At 48.8% G+C, this 25,595-nt stretch overlaps 1 protein-coding gene across 8 annotated transcripts in view; it reads left to right on the top strand.

The window, feature by feature from the left end:
• Positions 1-25,595, top strand: part of RGS6 (regulator of G protein signaling 6) — a 483,882-nt gene that overhangs the window by 409,861 nt on the left and 48,426 nt on the right. For all 8 annotated transcript variants that reach the window (XM_070417229.1, XM_070417238.1, XM_070417234.1 and 5 more), the window contains exons 12-15: positions 202-263; positions 9,662-9,772; positions 16,794-16,919; positions 24,742-24,928. In XM_070417229.1, coding sequence (XP_070273330.1) covers positions 202-263; positions 9,662-9,772; positions 16,794-16,919; positions 24,742-24,928 — 486 coding nt within the window. The remainder of the gene's footprint in view (positions 1-201; positions 264-9,661; positions 9,773-16,793; positions 16,920-24,741; positions 24,929-25,595) is intronic.

Below are 25,595 nucleotides of genomic sequence, written 5' to 3'. Positions count from 1 at the left end.
GATGTGGGCTAATCGCAAATCCCAATGGCAGTAGGAAGTTTCTAAAAGGCAAATGGTTGCTGGAGGGTTGAAGTCTATACAGAGCAGGTGTTAGGATCTTGGGAGAAATACGGGATTTGGGTTCCCAGGGTGAAAGCGGGGGTGGGGGGGGGGGGCGGGATTCTAGTTTGGTCTTCACACCCCTGTTCTGTCTTTCCCCAGATAACGTTTTTGAACGCACAGATCGACAGACATTGTTTAAAAATGTCCAAAGTGGCTGAAAGGTAGGTGCCCCTCCGTAAAATTACTCTTTTCTTCTAATGTAACGAAGGAGAAATGTTACAGGGTTATGGCTAATAGGTGTGTGCCATGCCAAGAGGCAGACCATAGGCATTCCTTAAGTGATGGGTGAGAAACCACAGGCCCAGGTGAGGACAGCGGAGACAGCAGCCTCCCCTGAGTGATGTCAAGAAACGTTCTGTGGCCAAAGCTTTCCGGGGAGGCCCACGGGATCTTGTCAATCAAGGTCAATGTCCTTAAGAGCTGCATAATGCACCTTTGCCTTCAGTCCCTTGATTAATTTAAATCGAATGGCTCCCTTTTCAGCTATAAAACGCCCAGATTCACTTTATAGGGGAAAGAGATTGTGTGCTAGCCGAGCAAACAGGAGGGGACTGGACCACGGGGAGGCGTTCCGCTGCCACACACCATCAACCACTGAACTGCATCGAATCGACTGTAAAGAACAAACTGGCACCTCCAGCCTGGCTTCGCAGCAGCGTTTGTGCTACAGTCTGCCCCAGGAGCTGGTTCCACTCCGTTAACTCGCGGGAGACTCAATTTTGTCAACTAAATGGTCTGTTTTTGAACTCTCAGTGAAGAGGGGAGACCACCTGGGGAATCTGTATGGAATAAATCTGGTCGGGCAGCTGGCAAACTGAACATTTTTTGTCTATGGGCTAAGGTTAAAGCAACGACCAATATCTGAAGCATCAAAGGTGTATGCTGGATCCTGGTATTTGCTGGATATCAGAGTAAATTGGGTCTTTAAGCCCAGCTCACACAGGGGCCTGGGTGTGTGGTCAACCAGTAAGCCTCTTTCCACTGGTCCCTTTCTTCTAGATAAATAAATTGAGACTAAGAACACCTTACTCCCAAACCCAACACCTGAATGAGCGCTCGGCCTTCACGTGGCCAGGGACGGCCCTGGACCTGGGTTCATGTCTCTGATGGCTTCTTGGATTTCTCCCAGGTTTCTCAATAGTGTCACTATTGATGATCTGAGCTGAGGATTCTTCATTGTAGGGGGCTGCTGTGTGCATTATAGGATACTAGAGGCCGTGGTACATGAAAATTTGTGTACCACGTCCTCTCTCAGTCCAGGAGCCCTCGGGGAATGTCCAACTGACAGTTTAGGCCTGCTCCCCGTGGAGAGCAGGCCTAAGCTGCAGTTGGACCTCTTTAGCACTGCCACAGAGGCAGGAGAGGCTCCCGCCACCACCACTGTGCTCCACAGCCGTCAGCCCAGCTTGTGGCTGAGCTGCAATCACCCTGTGGGAGCACACTGACCACCAGGGGACAGCTCCAGCTTTGCCCCTCCCATCGCCCCACTGGTGACCTCCCTCTAGGGGGAGGGGGGCCAGCAGGCTGGTGTGCACCGGCCTTGCCCCCCATCGCCCCTCCACCACCAGTCACCACTGCCCCCCGATCGCCGTTCCCTCCCTCTGCCCTCTGGCACCCACCTTGTTTGGCCTGGCGCCATACCCGCTCACCAGCCCCACCCCCCACCGACTGGGTCGTTCCGCCGTTTGGTCAATTTGCATATTAGGCTTTTATTATATAGGATTTAGCAGCATCCCTGACCCTTGTCCACCTCACGGATGTGACAACCCCACCTCACGGATGTGACAACCAAGCATGTCTGCAGACATTGCCAAAGGTCCCCTGGGAGAGCAAAATCAACCCCGCTGAGAATCTCTGATGCAAATGCTTCGGAAAGAGGCCACACAATTGTGCGGGAGTGGCCATGTCTGCTGCCTCAGCTGTGGAGCCACCGCACTCCACTATCATAACCTGGCTCTCAAATTGCTTTTTAAATCTCGCTATGATTGCGAGTACCAGTGAGCGAGCGACACAGCTGGGATGGCCTCGATTCCTTGGTGTGAGGACTGGAGCTTCTTTGTCTGTGAACAAGGACAGGAATGGCTGTCCTGGCATGCTGGGAGGGTCGGTGCCCGCAGCGCCTGGCCTTCACAGGGCACTTCACAGTCTGCAACCCCAGGAGAGTGTGTGTGGGAGCACCTTTCCTGGGGGTCAGTTGCTTGGGCCCAGGAGTTCTGAGCATGATGATCCAGGTGGGGGCGAGGGGTGACGAATGGAGATCCCTAAACCCTAGCTCTGGGGATTCGGATTCAGTGGTTCCAGGTAGATGTAAGGAACCTGCATTTCGAATAATGTGCAAGTGGACTGACCCGGTCTCTGAGGATTCGGTGAAGCCCTTGTCCACCACTCAGCTGGACTGAGAGCTCACCACAGCAGGGACACTCCGCTCTGTCCTATCCTGTGGGTGAGGAAAGAGCCTGGACCTTCTGCCTGGGGAGGTGCATGCCCAGCTGGTGTGCTGATGAGGGAAGAGAGACAGCAGGGCGGGGGAGGGGAGCCTGGCAGGGCCCACTGTTTGTTTGTTTGCAGGCTGCTGGGGAGGGCCCACCTGGTGCCCTCTCATTTTGCCTGAGAGGCCGCTCACCTTGAAGAGATTATTCCAGCCAGCCACTCCTCCCTCCACAGTTGGGGGCTCTCCTGTGTTTCCGCCCAGCAGAGACTGGATTTTATTCCCAGCAGCAATCACTGGCAACTTTTCAATGTGACACAAGGGTTTTTCATTAGAGCCACCAGGAAACTCCCAGATAGCGAGGAGGAGGGAGAGGAGCGGGTGTTAGCAGGAGATAAAGCCGCCTGGAGCCTGTCGGGGGTCTGTGCAGAGGTGGGGGCAGGGGGAGGTGCTGGCAGCTGGCCTTGGGTACGCCTGCTGGCTCACAGGAGGTGAAAGCTGAGCTCTCTCAGGTGGGCGCCCACATCCCCACCAGATCCGCTCTCCTGGGCCTGCTCCCCACGAGCCTTGCTAATTGGCCAGAAGCCACCAGGCAAAGGCCCGCATCCCCCTGAGAACAGGTGCCCCCATTTTTCACTTAGTTCCCTGAGCACTGATGTTGGGAGAGGTGGAGGTGTGGTGATTGTGAAAGTCCAGTTCCAAAAAGGCCAAAGTCAGGGCTGGGTCAGAGGGTGCAGCCAGGCCCAGCAAGGAAGGGAATAAAGGAAACTCTGCAAACCGAAGGGCAGTACAGAACAATCGACGGGGTGGAGGTCGAGCCAGCCACTGGGTCTGGATCCTGCCTCTTTAAGGGGGAGAGAGCAGTAGTACTTAATGTACATATAAGGTTAATGAGTTAATCCATAGCATGAGTTAGGTCCAGTCCTTGGCACTTAGCACACATACAGGGAATGTGAATGATTATTGTTATTTTCCAGTGTGTGCTAAACAGTGCTTTGGAAAGGAGCAACTCAAGTTCATGAGATGGAATGAACTGGGTGTGTGGTGTTCAGAGGAACCAACAGGGCAGGCCAAGGAGTGAGTCTGGCCCTGCAGGTGGCTGTTTTGTGCTGATGGAGTTCCTCCCTCCCTCTTTCTTCTCCGTCTCCTAAACACAGAGCCCTGTGTACTGCCTAAGGCTGTCCCTGCCGTCCACAGGTTTGTCCCCCTTGGCTGCCTCCTAAGGGCCCTGCATGAAGAGACTGGCTCTTCTGCACAGATTTCTCAGGTCATCTCAGTTTCAGCTATTGTCCCATTGTCCCCATGAGTGGGTAAATGTGCCTGAAATGCCATCATCATGGCAACCAAACTAGATGTCCTAGGCCGCCTTTTACACCTGGAAACAGTCTGGGATGTTACCTAATTTGTGCTTCAGAAAGCACGGTCCCTGCACACACAAATGAATTCTCTGGATAAATGGTGCTTAACACCTTCACCTTCTTATTTTAACTGTTTTAAATGACACTGTCTTCAATATGGTTCATGCCCTTGCCTTCTTAAAAAAGAACACACATTTCAGTTACTTTTTCCGGTTGACGCAGGGTCCATGTTCTTATATATATATATACTTTAAAAGCCCATCAGTGGTCAGGGTCTCATAAAGTGCCACAAGCTGCTTCCCTTTTCCTAAACAGACCCTGGCCATTATATACTTTGAGTCTCTGTTTCTGCTTTTTAGTTGTTGGTTTGTTTTCTTGTTCCTGTCAACATACTACTTGTCTCCAGTACTCCTTCCTCCTCCCTTACCAACGCCCATTTCCAATCCATAACAGACCAGGTGTATCAGTTAGCTATTGTTGTGTAACAGACCACCTCAAAAAACATAGTGGCTTCAAACAACAGGCAATTTACTGCTGCTCATGTGTCTATGTGCTAGCTGCCTCTGTTGGTACCAGTGATCTCCCCCTGGTGTATGTGTGTTGGGTGGACAGCTCGGTGATCTTGACTGAGCTCTCTCACATGTTTGGTTTCTGTTGGTTAAGAATGACCTTAACAAAATAAACTGTTGAGCAAAATAGATCCAGAGGCATAAAAGCATGGAACAGATTGTTGAATTTCAAAGGGAAGGCATGGGTGGGTAGATGGGTGGGAAGAGACCAATCAAAGAGCTTGTATGCATATATGCATAACCCATGGATATAAGATAATAGGGTGGTGGAGGCCTGGGGCAGAGAGCAAGAGCGGGCTATAAGGGGTTAATAGGAGAAAAAGGGATATATGTAATACATTCAACAATAAAGATTTTTTTTTAATAGATGACACAAAAACACACACACACACACACACACACACACACACAAAAAGAATGTCTTCAGCTGGGACAACTGGGGTCTCCTCACATGGTCTCATCCTCCAGCAGGCCAACCTGACCTTGTTCATATGCAGATAGCAGGATTCCAAGAGAGAGAGAGAAGAAGCATCCAGCCTCTTGAGAATGTGCTGCATTCTATTGGCTAAAACAAGTCACATGCCCAGACCAGATTCAGGGGTTAGGGAACCAGATTTCATTTTTTTCATGTTGATCTACGATACTAAGGAACTCAAATAACTAAGTTCCTTAGCCTTGATCCTAAAGCAAGAATCTTCTCTGAGAGGTGCTCTTCCGAAGCCTTAAGGCAGAGTTTATTTCATTGTAGAAAGAGGCCCTTCTGGTCACTTATCTCGCTCATGTTCTCTCAACAATTTAAGTTGCCAAGTACTAGTAAACGAGATCTTACTCTTCTTCAGAGTCCTCAAGGGGCCCCTTTTGTATTCACCTAAGCCTTATAGCACTCAACAAACCAACTTTGGGAATGCAGAAATCCACATTTTAGTTCCAAATATTCTGGAAAGTCTCTGTGTTTTGCTGGGTGTCCCCAGAGACTTCTCCCCACCTCTCGGGGCACCTCGCAGGTCACTGCAGGAGTCACACCACGCTGCCACACACGGGCAGATCAAGCTGTGTCCTTGTAGATCCACTCCTGGGCTTGGCTCGTTCTTGCCCTACCCTGGAGCCATTTGTGCATCGCAGCGGATGGCCGAATTGATTTTTTATCATCACCTTGCCCATCTCCAGATCGCTACTGTTCCCTGAAATTGGATGCTGGTTCCTCCTCTGCCTCCTGACCCTCTGTAATCGCAAAGTGTAATTAATAAAATGAGATAAGATAGCAAGGGACTGCATGCCCTAAGGGTCTATTAAAAACCTGCTACAGTGATACCAACCCGTGAACTTAATGTCTAATGATAGTTTCCGGGGAGGAAAAAGAGGAGCCAAAGAGGTCATTACAACTTTGCTTTTATGTGATTCCAGACACCGGGGGGTCCTTGCTTCTGTTTGCTTCCAGCCCATCTTAGGTGTCAGAAAAGAAAAGATGAGAGGTGACATTCCAGCCAGGTGGTTTTATTCAGATCATGACCTAGCAGGGCTGCCATGCCTGGCCTGGCATACGCTCTCCTTTCCCAGGGGCTAAATTCACCTTCACATCCCTCCACTCCACTCATTCTGAGATTCCCTATTGATTATATTTTCTCGGAGTGATCTGCAATTAAGGAGTTCTTGCTTTATAGTCTCTCCCCTCCCCCACTCCTGCACCGAGAAAAACACATTAGATTAATGAATTGATGCTTTCTTCTTCCCTCTCTGCGATGCTGCTCTGCTTTTCACTTCCCTTTCTACTCGGACCCTCTTCCTGTCCGGTTTCTGTTTGTGCATCATCATTCAGAAACTGCACATAGCGAAGGGGGTGCTAACATACACTCCTGTTCACCCCTTCCCACATGCGGTTCCCAGGCTCCTTCCCACTCAGAGGCCCTGATTTTCTAGTGAGTGTTTCAGTACATTTTCATTATGTTTCTAAAATAGGAATGATGGTCCTAGTCTGTTTGGCTCAGTGGATAGAAGCGTCGGCCTGCAGACTGAAGGGTCCCAGATTTGATTCAGGTCAAGGGCACATGCCCCGGTTGTGGGCTCAATCCCCACTGGGGGGCGTGCAGGAGGAAGCCAACCAATGATTCTCTCATCATTGACGTTTCTATCTCTCTCTCCCTCCCTCTCCCTTCCTCTCTAAAATCAATAAAAAAATATATTTTTTTAAATAGGAATGATGGTCTCTCTTCCATGATGCTTTACACCCATGCCTCCTTTTCCCTTGACCAATCACTGCAAGCCATCCCTCACTGAATCGCCCAGAGGAAACGTAGCACTCAAGTTGGCAGGGCTTAGGAAAAGTTTTTTTTTCCCCTACGTGGATCAATAAGCATAATAATATCCATACCTTTTGGCACAAGTAATTCTACTGGTGAATGTCAATTCTCAATAACCCAGAAGATGGAAAACCCAATGTGAACGAGGGTGTGCTACTACAGCACTATGTATACTAAAGAAATTAAAAGTCTGTGTCTACTGGAAAGGAAATTATTATATAAATCATAATAAATTCACTCAAGACAATATTGTGGACATATGTTTCTCTTCTCTCCCTTCCCAAAAGCAACATATCAATGAATGAATAAAAATGGCATGAACTCAAAGTCAACAAATCATTGAATTAATGATTTCAGCAAATTTGTTGAAGATTGAAAATCTAAGCAATTGGGGAGCATTAATAACCTCAGGACTCTTCCTCTGTTTGTAATGTTTTACTTCTTTAATTGGGTGTGAGTTCAAAGGTGACATTTTTACCTTTTTATACCCTTTTTTTACCTTTACTTTTATGTCTTTCTGTGCGCCTAAAATATTTCTAAATTTAATTTTTAAAATGTATGGAGACCAAGTGACGACCATTATAACCTATGTGTTAGGGGTGTGAGTTTTATAACAAAGTGAGCCAGTTTGCCCAACAGAATGTGGCCTTGGCTCTTAAAGGCACAAGGACAATGGAAAGCAAGAATGAGGCTGGGGGCTGACCCCATCAGGATGGGTAAAGCCTGTCCTGGGGCCTTTGGATTGCTAGATCCCTGCCCCACTAGGAGACCATCTTTCCCCAATAACTACCACCGTAGGGGATAGGCAGTTTATTCTTTGGAGAAACTGAGCCACATCAGCTCAAAAGTCACATCACATTATAGAGGGCCAGCTGAAAACAGGAGAATTAATAAAAGATCTACATACTGGGCTGTGAGACTCTCAAACCCTCCCCTCTCCTGCTCTCAGCCCTCCAGGAGCCAGATGTATATGCCCACAATCAAGAGACAACCTGTGGGCCAAATCGATTCCACTCCCTGGTTCTGCAAATACAGTTTCATTGGAAAAGAGTCACATGCATTAATTCAAGAATTGTTGTCCAGCCGGAGTGGCTCAATTGATTGAGCATCGTCCTGTGCCCCTAACGCTTGCTGGTTTGATTCCCAGGCAGGGCACATGCCCAGGAGGCAGCAGATCAACGTTTTAGTCACATCAATTTCTCAATCTCTCCCTCTCTCTCTCTCTCTCTCTCTCCCCCCCCCCCCTTCCTCCCTCTCCCTTTCTCTCTCTCTCTCTCAAAAAAAAAAGGCTACAAAAAGAGCTGAGTAGTTGTTGCAGCAGACACCATCTGCTCCACAAAGCCTAAAATATTTATTATCAGGGTCTTCCAGAAAAAGTTTGCCTCCCCCGTTCTAGAGAAAAATGGATGTCCCCAGAAGACAGATGCCAGATCCCTTGTTGGAGCTCTAGCGAAAAGACTGGCAAGCTGCCCAGTGACCCAAGCGTGAAGCCCATCCGTCGGCAGGTTCTGTCCACATGCACACTGAGCCTCCAAGCAGGTTTCAGTACCTCCCGCTTAAGGACAAATGGATGTCCAGAGGTTTGCCAGATGCTCAAGAAAAAACCCAGTGTGAAGGAGTGTAATCAAAACAAACAAAAAAAGGGACCCGGAGGAACCAAAAACTATTCAAGAAACTGAAAATAAAAATATAGAATTCATATCCTCAGACATATGAGAAGATATTCCATCCATAAAACAAGAACTAGATACTATGATAAACAAGAGTGAACTCTGGAAACTTAAGAAAATGGTAGCTCAAATTAAAATAAAGAAAGGAAAAAATTGCAAGAACTGTCAAACAAAAAGACAAAAAAAATGGAAAATGGGAGGGAAAATTAGATTATCAATCAATTCAAGATGTCCAATATTTAACTAAAAAGAATTATTCATCCCAGGCGGTGTGAGTGTCAACCCAAGAATTGAACGAAGAGGTCGCTGGTTCAATTCCCTGGTCAGGGGACATGCCTGGGTCGTGTATTCAGTCCCCAGTAGGGGATGTGCAGGAGGCAGCCGATTGATAATATTCCTCTCATCAATGTTTCTATTTCTATATCCCTCTCCCTTCCTCTTTCTCTTAAAAAAATGTTTTTAAAGAATTATAGAACGGAAAAATAAATAGTATGACATTAGCAAAAAATAATACTTATGGGAAATATATTGTACATTGTACCCAGCACAGTGAACAAAACAACCAGCAAGGACCATGGTGAAATTTCAGAGGACTACAGCAATAAAGAGAAGATCCTAAGTTTCCAGAGAGAAAAGAAGCTGTTTAGAATCCAAATGGATCCAGACTTCTGAGTGCCAAAACAAATAAATAAAAAAGTGAGCAATGTCTTCAGAATTCTGAAAGAAAATTGTCTTTAACTCTGGGTTCCATGTGCAGCGCTATTAGTCAAATATTGAGATAAAGTCAAAGGATGTGCTTCCACACAACCAGGGAGTAAAACCAACAGACAGACACGGAACCAGGAAACAAGGGCTTCAACACAAAAGTGAAGGAGGTCCCAGGATGATGATTTTGCATCGAATCTACAGAGAAAACGGTCCAGGTTGGAGCAAAAGGACCCAAAACTCTGGGGACAGGGAGATAATGGATTGATTATCTGATGTGCTTAAGAAATGGGAAAACTATTGCTGAATGTTTTAGAGATTTGCAGGAACACTGGAAAAAAGTAATATGCTACTTAGCTCCGCAGCACACAAGGGCGAAGGAAAACAGTTCAATTTGTCAAAAGTGGGAATGGTGCTAATTTTTTCCCTTTAATTTGGAATTATATTAAGACCGATACAATGTTTGTGTAAAACAGAATAAAAGTGTTTACAGGAACTCAATGGCATTCTCTGCTCTGCCTCCCTCCTGCAGCTTAATTGCTTACACGGAACAGTATGTGGAATACGATCCTATGATAACACCAGCCGAGCCATCCAATCCCTGGATCAGTGATGATGTCACTTTATGGGACATAGAGATGAGGTAAAAAAAAAAAAAAAGTTTTAATGTTTGTGAGTGAGAGAGATGTGGGAAAATGTATGAGATTGTGAGGTTTGTCACTTGAACAGAAACCTCAAGTAACCTCCCCACCAAGTTCTACGTACTCGTGGTTTCTCCCTCCTTATAGCTTGGCTTGTACATGGATCCTTTGTGCCTTCCCTCTGACCTCTCTCTGACCATGCCAGAGGAAAAGAATCTGTTGGCCAATTTATTGATATATATATTGATTATATATATATATATATATATATATATATATATAGATTATATATATATGTATATGTATGTATATATATGTGTGTATATATATGTATGTATATATATGTGTATATATTAGACAGCAGCAACAAGTAAACATTACTATTTTCACCATTGAACATATGAGTAAACTGAGGCACAGAGGAGTTAGTGAACTTGCTCAAGGTCACACAGCGAGTAGGTAGCAGAGTTAGGATTGGACCCCAGGCAGAGGGCTTCAAGCTGTGGTTTTCATCATTGTTCCTCTGGAGTACCTGACAGGGGTGACTCCATCCAGTAGCTTCTCAGCCATGAGGAGAGCTAGTGTGTTTGCTTAATGGCTGAGGAGCCGAAACCCAGAGGGACTTGGCCCATGTCCACAGTTGCAAAAGGAGAGGCCTGGACAGATCTGGTGTGGGGGCCTGGGCACCCTCAGCCCCTGTTCCTCATTTCTTTATTATCTCTGTCATTCGCTTCCACTCTCGTTCTTTTTCTGGATTCTTTTCTTGAAATGGAAAAACCTTATAAAAAGCAATAAGAGTCATTGGTGTTTATTATAAAACTAGAGGCTCAGTGCATGAAATTCATGCATGGGTAGGGTCCCTAGGCCTGGCCAGCAATCAGGTTCCCTTCCTCCCCACCTCCTCCTTCCCTTGCTCCCTCAGTGCCCCGCCTCTGCTGCTGGTCGCCGGTCATGTTTCGAACCACCCCCTGGTGGTCAGTGCACGTCATAGCAAGCGACCGAACACCCGTTCTCCCAGTCGAACTCCCGAGGGGACACTTTGCATATTAGCCTTTTATATAGAGAAATGTTTAAACTAGTCAGACATACACAATGAAGAAAATCTCTCTTCCTCCAACCCAGTGTCATTTTCTAGAAAGAACTTTATTGTCTAATGCCGTGGTTCCCAAACTGCATCACTGTACCCTGAGCCCCTGCGGGAAACGCAGTGGCGTGTGACATGTGTCAGATGCTGCATCAACTATTAGTTAAGGTTGTTAAAGTTGTTCACTGTTTTCAACATTAGATCCCATTCCATCCCCTCCGGGGTTTGCAAATCTGGGTTTTCAGAGCAGTTGGCTGTGATAAAAAGCAAGCACTGTACAAAAATCAACATGGAACAGGAAATGAGGGTGGCGGAGTCCAATCTGACTCCAGAGTTTGCGAAGATGTGCAGTGCTCAATGGCGCACATGTGTTTATATAAGGATGAAGCAAATGTATTCATTGTTCTTTCAATTTATATATACTTCCAATAGCTACTAAGTTGTTAGAACATAAATACATTTGAAGTTCCTTGGACTTGCCTTTTAAATAAATAAACATGCCCTAGATTGTTCCTTTTAATCTTATCCAAGAACGTAAATCTTTTTAACAGGATATTGTGGGGGGTTTTCCACTTTTTAAATCACTGCTACTCCTTCTTCCATTTTATTCTCTCCTTTCAGGAAGTCCTTTTGTAGGCATTCTGGGCCTCTGGATGGAGCAGCCACTCTTATCTTTCCTCTACTACCCTTGTTATTCTCTATTCAAGGACAGAATTCCTTGACTTCCTCTTCAGAGTCACATTTTTGTTTTCAATGATGTCCGTTCTGTGGTTTCATACTTTCATGAGTTTTTCTTTTCCTACTGAGTGTTGGGAGGGGTGGTGACAATCCTGCTCTTTTCATTGCTGGGAATCCCTAACATTTCTTGGGCTCCTTTTCCTTAGTAGCCTGCTCTGTCCTGTTGGTGGTGTTTCCCCTCATGAATTCTCCTGAGGGTAGGATATGTTTTGGGGTTTGTTTGATTTTTCATCTATCTCCTCAATTTCTGCAGCTTAGCCTGTTTCACAGGGGTCGTTGATTGGAGAAGTGCTATTTCCAGTCAATGTTTCATCACTCCAATCTGTTCAGAGCACATAAGTCTTGGCACATACCCAGCGGTTTGGGAGACTGAAGGACTTAGCTTTCAGTTTGGGCCATAAATTAGAATCACCTGGAGCATTATTTTTTTTTTAAATGCCAATGCCTACTTTCCTCCCCAGACCAATTAACTCAGAATTTCTGGAAGTGATGCATCGGTATTTTTTTTTTTTTACATCCCCCCCAAGCGATTCTAACATGCAGCCCTGGTTCAGATGGACTATGTCAGTAGCTGGTGAGGGCTCCCTCAGCAATTGCGTGGGTCACTAGTTCTCAAAATACAGGGCACATCAGAATCACCCAGGATGCCCATTAAAAATACAGATGCCCTGCGGGTCTGTTTTCTGCAAGCTTTCTAGGCAATTCTGAGGCACAGAACAATTTGAAAATTCCTGGTGCGGTTCACAGAGTCTCACTCCGCATTGGTGTCCCTTCCTCAGAAAGGTCTTCTGTGACCACTCCATTTAGAGTAGCTGCCCCTTCCTCCCAGTCCTTCCATATGACATCCCCACCCCCCTGGTTCTCTTTCTAAATAGGACTTAAAATTATTTTAGCACCTAGACCCAGATCAGGCACACAGTAGGCATTCAAAACGTATAGGTTTGGTGGAGGATAGACAGAGAAGTGACTATTCCTTTGGTCGCTTTATTGGTATTTGGGAAAGGAGGAGAGATGAGTACATGAACTTAGTTTCTGATAATAACCCTGAGATTTCCTCCTCCTTTCTCAAAAGTCAACAAAGAAGCATGTGATAGTGTGGGGAAATGGTGGCCAGCTGACCTGTTGGTTTATTCCAGCCTATCAGAACTCTGTCCCCAGGTGGGTGCCACCTGCCCCTACAACTAGTGCTCTGGTTCTGCTCTTATTGTTCAGGCTTCTACCCTAATCTCGATGCCTAACCTAACACCTACAGCGTTCTGTCCACCTTCAAGCAGAATCAGGTTATTGAGGTACATGTGCACATGAAGAGAAGCTGTGGAGGCCTGTTTCTTCTCCCAGCTGGACATTTCCACCCACTCTCACGCTGGCAGTGGCTGGGGACCTGTCTTTGGAAGAGCACAATTGGGGATTAGGGCCAACATCTCACTTCAGCCCGTCCATGGTTCCTGTCCGTGAAACAAAGGCTAGAGATGACCAGTAATATAAGCCATTTTTTTCTTAGTTTCATGCAACAAATCTATTTTGCAAACCTACTCTGTGCTACGTTCTGAGTTGGTAGGTCAGCAGAAATGGGAGCTGGACTCCTTTGGAGAGCCACCTGTCTTTGCTATGTGTTGGTTTGAACTCCTCAGTGGGAGTCAGGAATTTGGGGAGATCAGGGGGCATGGAGAACAAGGAAGAGCTAGAAAAAGATACCTAGGTAGCAAGTAGAAAATGCCTTCAGGATAAGGTCACATCACCCACGTCACTACACACATCTTCTTACTGATTTCTTCCCAGTGTCGGACTTGCTGTGTAAAAAGCACTGTTGTGAATCAAAGGCACATGACACATGGTCTCTGCCCTCAAAGGGCTCATGCGACAGCTAAACATAAACCCTTAAGCAGCTAAATGATGATACAGAACTATAATAAAACCATTGCATAAGGAAGCAGTTCTAAACAATGATGGAAATGTAAGGGGCTGTGAGTTCTGGCGATTATTTGTTTGAATTGGGCCATGGGAAAGTTATTGTACCCATCACCTGGGAATAATTTTCAGAATTATTTTATAACCACAGAGACCACTCAGTAGTAGCAACATGTTCAGATCTGATCTTGAGCCTTAAAGGGGAAGATGTTTGGAAATACTCGAGTAATGCCAGCAACACACACAGAGAAGTTTTATCCCAAAAGCTTTTAATGGAATAGATTCCAATGGCCAGATGGACTGGCATCCAGATATAGAAAAAGGATTGATTGTACATAATGGATAGTGGATGTTCTAGGCTGAATAGTGTCACCCCCAAAATTCATGTCCTTCCCAGAACCTCTGAATATGACTTTGTTGGAAAATAGGGCTGTGGTCATGCAGGCAGTTAAGATGAGGCCACACTGGAATGGAGTAGGCTCCTGCTCCAATATGACTGCTGTCTTTGTCAGAAGAGAAAACAGAGACACAGATGCACAGATGCACGTGCTCAGAATACCACGTGAGGATGGAGGCAGAGAAGGAGTGATGCGTGTGCAAGCCAAGGATGCCACGTACCGCTGGCCACACCAGAAGCTAACAGCCTCCAGAGAAAGCATGGTCCTGCCAACACCTTGATTTCAGACTTCTAGCCTCCAGAACTGTGAGAGAGACACTTCCTACTCTCTAAAGCCAGGTTGTTGGTCCTTTTGTTACAACAGCCCTAGGAAACTACCACACGAGGGTATCCTGTCTCTCCAGACATCCTTGTTTCTGCTGAAGGCTGGCTTTACAGCTTTCTGGACATCCCGACCTCTGTCCTAGGCCTCTGATTCTCCATCCAGCATGACACCCCAAGCTTTCTGGCCCATCCCCAAAAAGGCCTTTCTCCCACCCTTGCCACCACCAATGAACCTGGTGGAGTGAGTGAGGACTTTTAGATTGGGTACCAGAAAGTAGAGGCACAGGTGGTGGGAATACGTCCAAGAGGCAATCACTACAAACACTGAGAGACATTCCACACCCAGCCCTCCAGGCACAGCCTTTGATCAGGGTGCAGCTGCCACCAGCACCATCCCTGCAGAGCCCTGCGACCTTGGCTGGCAAAGAGCGGGTGCTTGAGCCCATCCCAGGCAACAGCATGACCCTGGCAGAAAGAGACGATATCCTGCAGCTCTATGGGGCTCACATTTGCTGCTAGCCTCAACCCTAGGGGGATCTTTTTTTCAATATATTTTTTAATCGATTTCAGTGATGAAGGGAGAGGGAGAGATTAAAACATCAATGATCGGCTGCCTCCGGCATGCCCCACACTGGGGATCAAGACGGCAACCTGGGCATGTGCCTTGACCAGGAATTAAACCGTGACCTCCTGGTTCACAGTCGATGCTTAACCCCTGGGCCACACCGGCCTGGCAGGGGCTATTTCTTTATAAGAAGTGCTTTTTGTCTCCTGGAACTCTGTTGAGTGGGATTGGTTCAGTGGCTTGAGTTTGAGAGAATCCAGGACCTGTCTTCTTGGCTTGTTCTAGAAAGCCCAACCTGGCACTTTGGAAGAGATCGTTCATGGAATTCCCCATTGGGTCTCCTGGTGGACTTCATCTTCTCCTATGACTCCGCTGGGCTAATCCTGGAGAGGCAGAGCTGTGCACAAGGGCCTCCGAGCCCGAACACATAACCTCAGAATTAGACGGCCCTGTTGCTGCTGCTGGTTATGTCCAGGGGTGCAGAAACGGAAGGGCTGGGCTTGAATCGCATAAGTCCAGAGCTGCGCTTTCCAATACAGTAGCCACTAGCCACATGTGGCCACTTCAATTTCAACTTTAACTACTTAAAATTAAATATTCAGTTTCTTGGTCACACTACCCAAGTTCTCAAGAACCACATGTGGCTAGTGGCTACGTACCGGAGAGCACAGACATAGCGTATTTCCATCATCACAGAAGGTTCAACTGGCAGTGCTGGTCTAGAGCTACTTGTTGTTCCAAACCTTTCAACACACATGCTTTTGTTCTCCTTTACTACGTGTAATTTTCTAAAATAAATACTGAGACTATGTCAACTCCATAACACGAGGAAGTGATTTTATTTACTTAATGTGTGTTAGAAATAATGAAAAGCAAATGTCAATTTTTTAAAAGAGGAAAAATAAGTATTGCTAGACCAATGCCTCTCAGAGCTTAATGTGCACTTAGCTCTCCCAGGGATCTTATTACCCTGTGGATGCTGATTCCACGTGTCTGAGTGGGGTGACATTCCCCACAGGTCCACAGACCACGCTTTGAGTGGGAGATTCCAGCAAGTGACTTGCGAACTAGGACTCTACTGCTTCTTAAAGGGCCAGGGGAATAAATACAGCAAGTGAAGTGTAAATGGAAAGACAGAATTGAAGGGAATATTTGCATCTTTCAAAACCAAAAGAATAACACCAGCATCTTTCCCCCTCCAAACCTCCCCTCCCACCCCGCATGGGCCTGGGGAGGGTCACGTGGCTGTGACGCCCAAAGCAGAGTTAGGAGCTGCACTCTGGAGCCGCACTGTCTGGACTTGAGGATTTTTGACTCCCTTAGTGTCCTTGGGCAAATTATCATGAGGCCTCAGTTTCCCTATCTGTCAAATGGGGTAATGCCAGTGCATGCTTTACAGAGTAGTTGTGAGGGTTCAGTGAGTTAACAGACATGAAATACCTAGAACATTATAAGCACTGAGCAGGTGGTTGTTAAATTGATAAACGAATACAGCATTCTGCTTCTGAATGAGTGAGCAGGTTTTATCCTACATGAGTTGTTTCATTTCTGACCAGTGACACATCACTCGGTTCTAAACAGGGCTCTGTTTCTCCCCAGTGGGTTGAGGAAGGGGTGAGAGGTGGGGACACTGTCTCTGATGAATGGTGGGCTTCACAAGGCATCCTCAGTTATTTTTTAAAAAAATGATGGAGTCTAGAGTTGGGCCAATCACTGACAGGAATGCCCAGGGAAGCCGAATCAGTGGGGTTGTATTTCCTGCGGACAGGAGCCAGGCGGCACGCCTCCTGGTGAACCTACCCTAAATGCCTTCCTTAAAGAGACTCTTTACCATTGGCTGACGTTGGTGTACAGAAGTCTACAATTTAGAGTTTGTACTGTCACTTACATTTGTGAAATTTCCCTCTGGCGTGTGGCAGCAAAATAGAGTTGACCTGCTGGAGAGAATGTGACACAGGTTGTTGCCTGATATTGACCACTTTTTAAACCTTTGTTCCCCCCCAAAAGCAAAGAGCCCAGCCAGCAGCGAGTAAAGAGATGGGGCTTTTCTTTCGACGAGATGTTGAAGGACCAGGTGGGGCGGGACCAGTTTCTACGCTTCCTGGAGTCGGAATTCAGTTCAGAAAACCTCAGGTAAATCCCTCAAAGGTTTGAGCTGTGTGCAGTATGTGTGTGTGAGGCTGGAATTTGCATAATCAGCCTCCCTTTCTGCCTCCCTGTTTCAATAAAATGTTAGGGTTCAAACACAAATTCCAGCTGATCTGGCGAAGATCGAAATGGAGACAAACAAACTCTATGTAGATTGGCTGTCACCATATATTAGCACCTACAACACCAGCATTTATTGTTCTTCAAGTCCAGATGGCATTTCCTCAAGTTATTGGAAACATGTCTCCAATAACAAGTAAATAGTCAAATGGATTTGATGACACCACCATTTAACTAAAACCACAGAGCCAGCCCAGTTGGCATGGCTCAGTGGTTGAGTGTCGACCTATGAACTAAGAGGTCAGGGTTCAGTTCCCATCAGAGCACATGCCCGGGTTGTGGGCTCGATCCCCAGTGGGGGGTGTGCAGGAGACAGCCAATCAATGATTCTCTCTCATCATTGATGTTTCTATCTCTCTCTCCCTATCCCTTCCTCTCTAAAATCAATAAAAATATATTTTAAAAAAATAAAGTAAAACCACAGAGCCAGGGGGTTTCAGAGGAAAGACAGTGCAGACACCCTCTCCTGAACTCCCCAAGTCTGGGATCCTGAATATTTGACAGGCCAACCAGAAGGAAAAGGGAGAGAGAGATAGAAACATCAATCTTGTTTCAGCATTTCAAAAAGCAAGAGTAAATATCACTCATTAACTGCAGACATAACTGCAAAAACTCATTAACACATGAGCTTTTCTTCTGGGGGGATGTCTATCCTGGTCACCTGATGTGAGTGGAACATCTCGTTGTGACTACTGGACTATGACGCACCAAGATAAGGGAAAATGTACTAATGTATTAATAACTACTACTCAGTAGAAAAAGTAAGGCTTTCAAAATGTGAGGTCCACTGAGAGAGGAAGGAAAAGGGGGTACATTAAAAAGGAAAAGACTCATGGTTATGAAAAATTGAGAACTCGTGTTTTATTCAGGTTTTCGTTGTATTCGATGTAGATGCACAGACCTACGGAACATGTCACTTATCTAAGACCCATTAGTGGTCTTAGCCAACTGTTGACATCTCAGTGGGAAGATGGAAATCTCCGTTTTTCTTGGTGCCACATTCTCCTTTATAGGCGGGTTAATTCCCATCTTCCAAGGCCTTGTTTCAAAGTGGCTTTAACTTTTAAAAAGGTTTTTGAACTTTGAAAAGTCAGAGCATGTACTGTGGGTAAAAAAAGAACGGTCCACTGCAGTGTTAACGTGCAAAGCCCCTATGACTTATTTGGAGTGAGAGACCATATCAGTCCCATACATCAGTCAAATTAGATTTTCCGCACACCTCCTCCATAGCAAGCCCCACAAACGTTTGCCAAGGGGAGCCGGGAAGTCAAGATGCATGATCTTCGCCCACAACAACCTTTGTAGGTTGCTGAGGAAAAGACACGGAAAACTCTGACATCGCTAAATGAATATAAATAAGTATAAACTCTAAGAACCGTGTTAGAAGTGTTTTGAAAGGGAGGGATGAATGTAAGCCAGAGTAGAAGAGTAGGATACTGACAGATGAAAAAGGAGAGAGAATACTCTAAGCTGATGACCCTCTGATCCATTAAGACTTGGGAGGACTTGTAGATGGCAATTCACTGTATGTCTCGATGCCTCTCAAGGCAGCCATGTGCCTGTTGTAAACCAGATAGGGTTGGGTAACTGTTTCGGTTATGACACGAGTTCTTTCCTTGCTGAGGCGTCACACTGAATGCATCATAGACCTTTGCTTCAGTTCCAGATCAGGTGCTTGGAGTGGAAGACTTGACTTTGAAATTTATGTGGGGTGGGGTTCAGACCAGCCTCGCGGGCTGTGCCGGGATGAAGGTCCTGCGTGGAAAGCCGTGCCCTCTATGGCCAGCGCGAGGCATCCAGGCAGCTGCTCTGTGTGGCCACTTCAGCCCCAGATTCCAACCCCAGCTGGGTCCCCATGAGTCGCCCCTGAAGTCCTTTCCATCTCCCCTTCTCATGCTGACCCCCATGGGTCCTCCAGATGGAGTGGTCCAGAGGCCCCCTTTACCTGACTATTTCTCGGCCCATGAGTGGCCCTACGACCCTCTGCCACCTGCACCATTACAGAGACTGAAGAATGGCCACGGGGTCCTGGTCATTGCAAGGGGCCCAGGAGCAGGCGGTCTGCGGCTCAGCACCGCTCTGTCCATGCTGAGTGTAGCCACGCCCGCCTCACAGTTCGGCTAGTTTCCCAGTGCATCACGTTGCAGGCCCGGAGTGTGCGCCTGGCAGATGTTCAGCGCGTCCGCCTGCCGTTACCTCTGCCAGCAGCTTCCTCCCGCGCCAGGAGGGCTGCACTCAGCCTGGGGAGAGAGAGTGTGTGCGAGCGTGTGGGAGCGTGCTGGTGACTGATCGCCAATGAATGCATAAATCCAGACGTAGGGAGGGGCCCCTCGGATCCCTGTCGTGGAAGAGGACAAAGAAAATATAGAAAAGCCAGAGATAAGCAGCATGGGCCAAAAGCTCCTAAATCCTCTCTGGAGGTCCGAATTCCACTCATGTGATATTCAGCATAATTGGATAAATGGAGCGAAGCTCACATTTCAATCACACAACTTCAGGACTCTTCCGTCACTCATCGCCAGGCAGTTTCTCCCCTGCCCTTGTGTTGGCTTAGCACCTGCCCAGATCCACGTCCCGAGGACTGGGTGCTGAATCGGTTTAGCCCTGGACTGGGTGCACCTCCACATGAGCCGTGAGAATGGCAGCCCCTGGATCTGTGCAGGTGGCACAACTCAGAGATCCTGCCCATCCCCTGTGTTGGCCATGCCAGGCTCGGCCTGCTCCCGAGGATTGGTCAGGATCCCAGGCAACTGACATTGGAGCATGGGAGGAAAAGGGAGAGAGAGAGACGGACCAGAATGCAACTGGATGCGTTGCAAAGGGCCCCTCAGCCTGGCTTCCTGAGCTCCCCGGCATCTCTCCAGGGACAGGGGCACTGGGATCCTAACGCCTTCTCACAGCAGCCGGAGAGCCATTAAGGAGCCCGAGGGCTGAATTTACACCGGAGCCTCTGAAGGCAGACAGAGGAACTCCGAAGAGACACAAGTATTGCTGTCACACAGCAAAGGGTCAGCGGTCCCTTAAGGAAAGCTGTCTGCGATAGTACACTGTCAGCTGGGGGGTGAGCTGCGAGGGAGGGAGGGCACAGCTCGGGGCCTGCAGGGGTGGCCAGCACATTTGCCACAGACAGCGCATGTGACAGCCCACTGTCTGTGGCGCCCGGAGCTGAGCCCTGGCTCCGTTTGGACTGGGTGGGCCCTGGACACCGCTGTTTGGTCGGGGCCTTTGGAAGGCAGGTGGCCTCTCCTCCACAAGGGGGGCCCCCCACGCCCCGCCCCAGTGCTGAAGGAGGGATGTCCAGCGAGTTAGCTGAGGCCGCCCTTCTCCCTTCTCCGCGTTTTCCCAGCGTGACGACAGGAGCCTTTGTCCCCTCCCCATCTTCCCTGCACAAACCTTTGTCCTCCCTGGCGCCACACCTTCTGCCACATGGCAGGGCAGGAGTTAAAAATCAAAACCCGCAGCAGAGAGCGTCCCCCGTACATTTTTTATGAGCTGTGCCGCCTCCGGAGAGCGCGGGGTTGCTCTTCTGAGCTGCAGATTGATTATCCTGGTTCCACGCGGTGTCAGCTGAGGGGAGAAGCAATTAAACAGAGCGCGGGGGAGTTGCCAGGTTTGTGTCGAGAGCCCCCCTCTCCGACGACGGCCCCGAGTCCTGGAAAGACCTCGAAAGGTTCACCAGGCCCGGTGGGATTCACCACTAACCAAACACATGATTAATCGGGACAGAGGTGACTCGCGTGCGTGCTGTGACAATCTATGCCGCTCAGCCACTGGCTGGTGAACGTAACTCGGCTCCAGGGTGTGTGCCCGGGGGCCTCCCCGATGTTGGCACAAGGTGGTTGCCGCCCAAGCAGAGCCGAAGTCAAGTTGGACTCTTGTTCCTGAGTCTCCGGCCAGCAGAGGGCACAGAAGCCCTGCCTTTGTGTGGAGTTTGCTTTTCTTTGCAAACCAACTAAACTGGGTTTTTCTAACCCATGAACATCCTAGTTTGTGAAAAGCTGTGTGAGCTAGGAACTGGGCCTGCCCAGAGCCCCTGGCAGGAGGGAGAATGGTTTTTCATGTTCCAGCGACGTTGCCATCAGCATCCAGGTCCTGAGGGAGCCAGCCCCAGACTGTGGGCAGGTCCAGGCTGCTGCTCAGCCCAGTGGTGTCTGAGCCCAGGCCGCCTCCCCCCAGAGCCCAGTGTCCGCCAGCCCGCATTCCTCAGCCATGGGCACAGGTCACACGCGGGCACACGGGCTGCCTGCCTGCACTCTGAGGATCGGGCCAGGCAGGACAGGTGGCCTCCCTGACACCAGTCCCACCAGCCCTTCTGCTGCCCGCCACGGGCTCAGTGCAGGATTGGATGCCAGGCTGGCAGCCGCCTCCCGCTGGCGCCCTGGAGGAGCAGCGGTACCTGCAGGCTTTTGATAAGAGCAGCAGCTTCGCAGCCTCCGTGGGCCTCCCCGCCGCAGCCCATGTGCCGCGGGAGCTGCTGGGCTCTTCCGGGGACACTGGCCGGGCAGCCGGCTCAGAGCTCCAGCTCAGCCGTGGGCTTGCAGATGGCAAATGCAAACCAAAGCCTGCTCTGAATTCCAACCTGACACAAAGCTCTTCAGAGCCAGTGCTGGCAAACACACATGGGGGTCGGGCTGCTGCTGTGGCAGCATTTTTGCCGTCACCTGAGAGGGGTAAGGCAGGTCATCTCCAAGGCAGACGGAAGGCCCAGAGGGTCTCCATGTGTGAGGGAGAGGAAACTGCTGCCTAGGGATGTCACTGCCAACTCCTCCCCTCCCGGATTCTCTTCTTCTCCACCCTCCTCTTCCTCCTCCTCTTCTCCTCCCTCCTCCTCTCCTCATTCTTTTCCTCTTCTTCCTCTTCTTTCTCTACCTCCTCCCCCTTTCCCCCCACTTCCCCTCCTCACTCTCTTTCCTCTCCTCCCCCTCAACCTATTCTTTCTCCTTCCTCCATCTCTTCTTCCTCCTCTCCCTCCTCACCCTGCTCCTCGCCCTCTGGCCCCTCCTCCTCCATGCCTGTTGTTTCTTCCTGTACTATTTTTTAATCCTTATTTTTACCTGATAATGGGAATCCTTTAATTTTTAATGTAAAAGTTTATTGCATTTGATTCTGAAATTTCTATTGACATCAGCTCCAGACCCTTTGAGTGATGTGCATTAACCTGGTGCCTAAATCATCCTGCAAACGGGACTTGGGCCTCAGGAGCCACGGGCGCCCGCAGAGCTCTGATGCGCTGGGTCCTCAGGGCCTTCCTGGAGGGCTCGATGGCTCCCCTCAGAGCAGCCTAGAGAAGGGGGCAGGAGATGGGAGCAGGGAGCCATTGACTGAGGGAGCGGGAAATCGCCCGGTGGCATCCAGCTGTGTGAGAGATGGACGCCTGGAAGGCTACGAAGGACACTGGTCCAGAGAAGTGGCCTCCAGCCCGGGAACTCGCCCCAAAGGCGGCTCGCTGAGAGAGGCCCTTCTCCCGTCTGCCCAGCACGTGCCTGTGGAGGACTCGCTTGGTCCTTGCTGAGTTGCCCATTCGCCCTCCCCACCCTCCGGTCCTTTGAAAAGCCAACAGCAGCTGCTGCTTTAGAGCTGGATCCCTGTGCTCTACCTGCTCGTCAAACACTCTCCTCCGGGTGGAGAAAGACTGTGCTGTCATCACCGGATGGCCGTTTTCACCTTATGCACTCGGCCACCTCCTTCATGTACGGGTGGCCCAGGGGTGGCACAGGGAGACCCAAGGAACCTGGGGGCTGGCCGGGGGACGGAGGAGTCCCACTCCCCAGATGGGTTTCTGGGGCCCACCTCACAGCTCCTTTCCACCCCACCCACCTCCGCCTCCGGACTCTGGTTAGAGAACCACCCCATTCTCCTCTCGCCTGGCAGTCAGAAGGCATGCGCACCAAAGACCTGCAGCAGGAAGAAAGAGGCTGGTGTTGACGGGCAGGTGACAACATGACCCCAGGCAGCTTCTGCCCAGGTCACTGGAGAAGAAAGGTGAAATTGGAGGGTCATACTGGCCAGTGTTGACCCTGTGACCACCACACTGACCCCACCACGGCTCCCACCCACAGGACCTGACCGCATTTCAGACTTACACCTGGATGGGAAGTTCTTCAAACACGTGTCGCCTATTTCTGCATCCATTTTGTGCCCATTTTACAGGTGAGGAAAGAGACACCTGGAAAGATACAATTCCAAGACAGCAGCAGAGCCAGGGGACAGAACTGTGTTTCCTCATCTTTCCATGGAGCGAAGTCATAATTCTCCTTCCCTGCCTTTCACTCATGCTCTTCAGAGTCCCCAAGGGAACCATGAGGGCTTCCTCATGGAGATTATCAGAATCCCAAACAGCAAATGGGAGAAGATTTCTACGTAATAATGGAACTAACGCTCACACCTGTCTTCTCTCCTTGTGGAAACGGAGCTGCATTACCGCAGTTGGCCACTAAGTGGTGCCTTTGGGCCACACACTTGGCCGCAAAGACATCTGTGAACAGCAACAGAAAAGCACGCTTAACCTTTTCAAAAACAACAAGTACATCTTACTTTGGGTGAAAATTCGATGACAGATTGAATGCATTTTCCACCATGTTGTGTTTCAGTTCTCTTGTCCCTGCCTTTTTGTTGTCTAGACTGTGTGTGATGCCCATGGCTGTGGGAGTCACATGGCCGGGGGCCTGTCCTCATGTTGCATTGATGCGGAAACTGGCCTTTCTTGTTCACAGGACACAAGTGTGCCACCCACCCCTGAGCCCTCATGGAAGCCCTCCCCAGGGCTGCCTTAGAAACCACCTCAGGACCCCAGAAGCTATTGCCCAGGCTTTGGCTCTGGTTGCTGCCGCTCACAGCAGCGGAGAGCTCACACCCAGCTCCCCCAGCGGCCGCTGCCACACGGACACGGAGGGGTTTATGAGAGGTGATATGGAAGTGACCAGGGAGAATCTTCCCACAGAGGTTCCCCATGGACGCCCCTTCGGCTTTGTTCTAGATGAGCTTATCTTCCATCCACAGCCCTTTACTGAGTGTCTACCATAAGCTAACACCATGCTGGGAACCAACTCATCTGTAACAGGAAGAGCTGGGTCCTACCAGCTCTGATATTCTATATAGATTCTATCTGTTTCTGTGATCTTTCCTTCATTTTGATGAGTCTACTGATGAATCCCAACCAGATGAGACAAAGGAACTCACTTTTGTCTGCGTCCTGGCATCTATGTAGAGCAGTGGTTCTCAGCCAGGGGTGACTTCACCTCCCAGGGGACATGTGGTCATGTCTGGAAACATTTCTGGTTGTTACAACTTGGGGAGGGGTTGCCACTGGCACCTGGTGGGTAGAGGCCAAGGTTGCTGCTAACCATCTGACAGTGCACAGGCCAGGCCTCACAATAAGGAATCATCCTGCTCAAAAAGGCGACAGTGCTGTGGTTGGGAAACTGTGATGTGGGAGGAGAGAAATCTCTCCTTGGTAACCAGAGCACAACGACCTTCTCACGGGTACTTCTTTTCGGGTCTCCACCACAGCAGAGCACCGTCTGTGTGTTCAGCAGTCCCTATGATCTTGGTTACCTGGGCAGTGGCCGCGGGGAAGAGTGGAGGGTGCAGCAGAGTGAGTCTCATGGATGTCAGTGCTGGGGCCACATCCAGCAGAGCCCAGATGCTAGGCCCCCTGGAACTGACTGTCTCTCTACTTCTGCTTCAGGTTCTGGTTGGCTGTCCAAGATCTCAAGAAACAACCCCTGCAGGATGTGGCCAAGAGGGTGGAAGAAATCTGGCAAGAGTTCCTGTCTCCAGGGGCCCCCAGTGCAATCAATCTGGATTCTCACAGCTATGAGATAACCAGCCAAAACGTCAAAGATGGAGGGAGATACACATATGAAGATGCCCAGGTTTGCTTATCTATCCGAATGGTTCTATCCAAAGGCGTTCATTCGTCCTTTCTACCACCCCACCCGTTAACACGAGTTCCAGGCCTTGTGTTTAGTTCAAATTCCAGGTTTTATTATTTATGAGGCCATCAGAGGAAACCATCCCAGGTAGGTGCACAGTGAAATTCCAGGAGGCTAGCTTTCATAGATGCATTACATTATTACATAGAAACAGAAATTTACAGTTATAAGCATTATATTCTCCACGGCATTCTCGGTGTTTACAAAATCTGAAGTCAGTAGTAGAATCCATAAAACATCATCATCAAAGTGGGTAGAGTGAGCTGACAGGGCCATGGGTCAAGCCCACATCTAACCACGAAGCCCACACTCCTAACCACCAACCTACACTGCGCCCTTAGTGATCTCCAACTACAGTCCCCCTTATTCTCGGGGGATATGTTCCAAGATCCCCAGTGGATGCCTGAAACTTCAGATGGTAATAAATCCTGTGCTTTTTCCTATACATAAATATCTATGATAAAGTCCAACTTATAAGTTAGACACAGTAAGAGATTAACAACCATATATATATATGCCAACCAACTGGAACAACCAGAACGACTGGTCACTCACTATGAAGCGCACTGGGGAGGCCAGCAGGCCCAATCAGGGCCCCAATCAGCCC

Source organism: Myotis yumanensis, unplaced genomic scaffold (assembly GCF_028538775.1).
Source record: "Myotis yumanensis isolate MYYU_CA2020_CCGP unplaced genomic scaffold, mMyoYum1.0.hap1 SCAF_1, whole genome shotgun sequence".
NCBI lineage: Eukaryota > Metazoa > Chordata > Mammalia > Chiroptera > Vespertilionidae > Myotis > Myotis yumanensis.
This window is presented reverse-complemented; position numbering and strand designations above follow the sequence as displayed.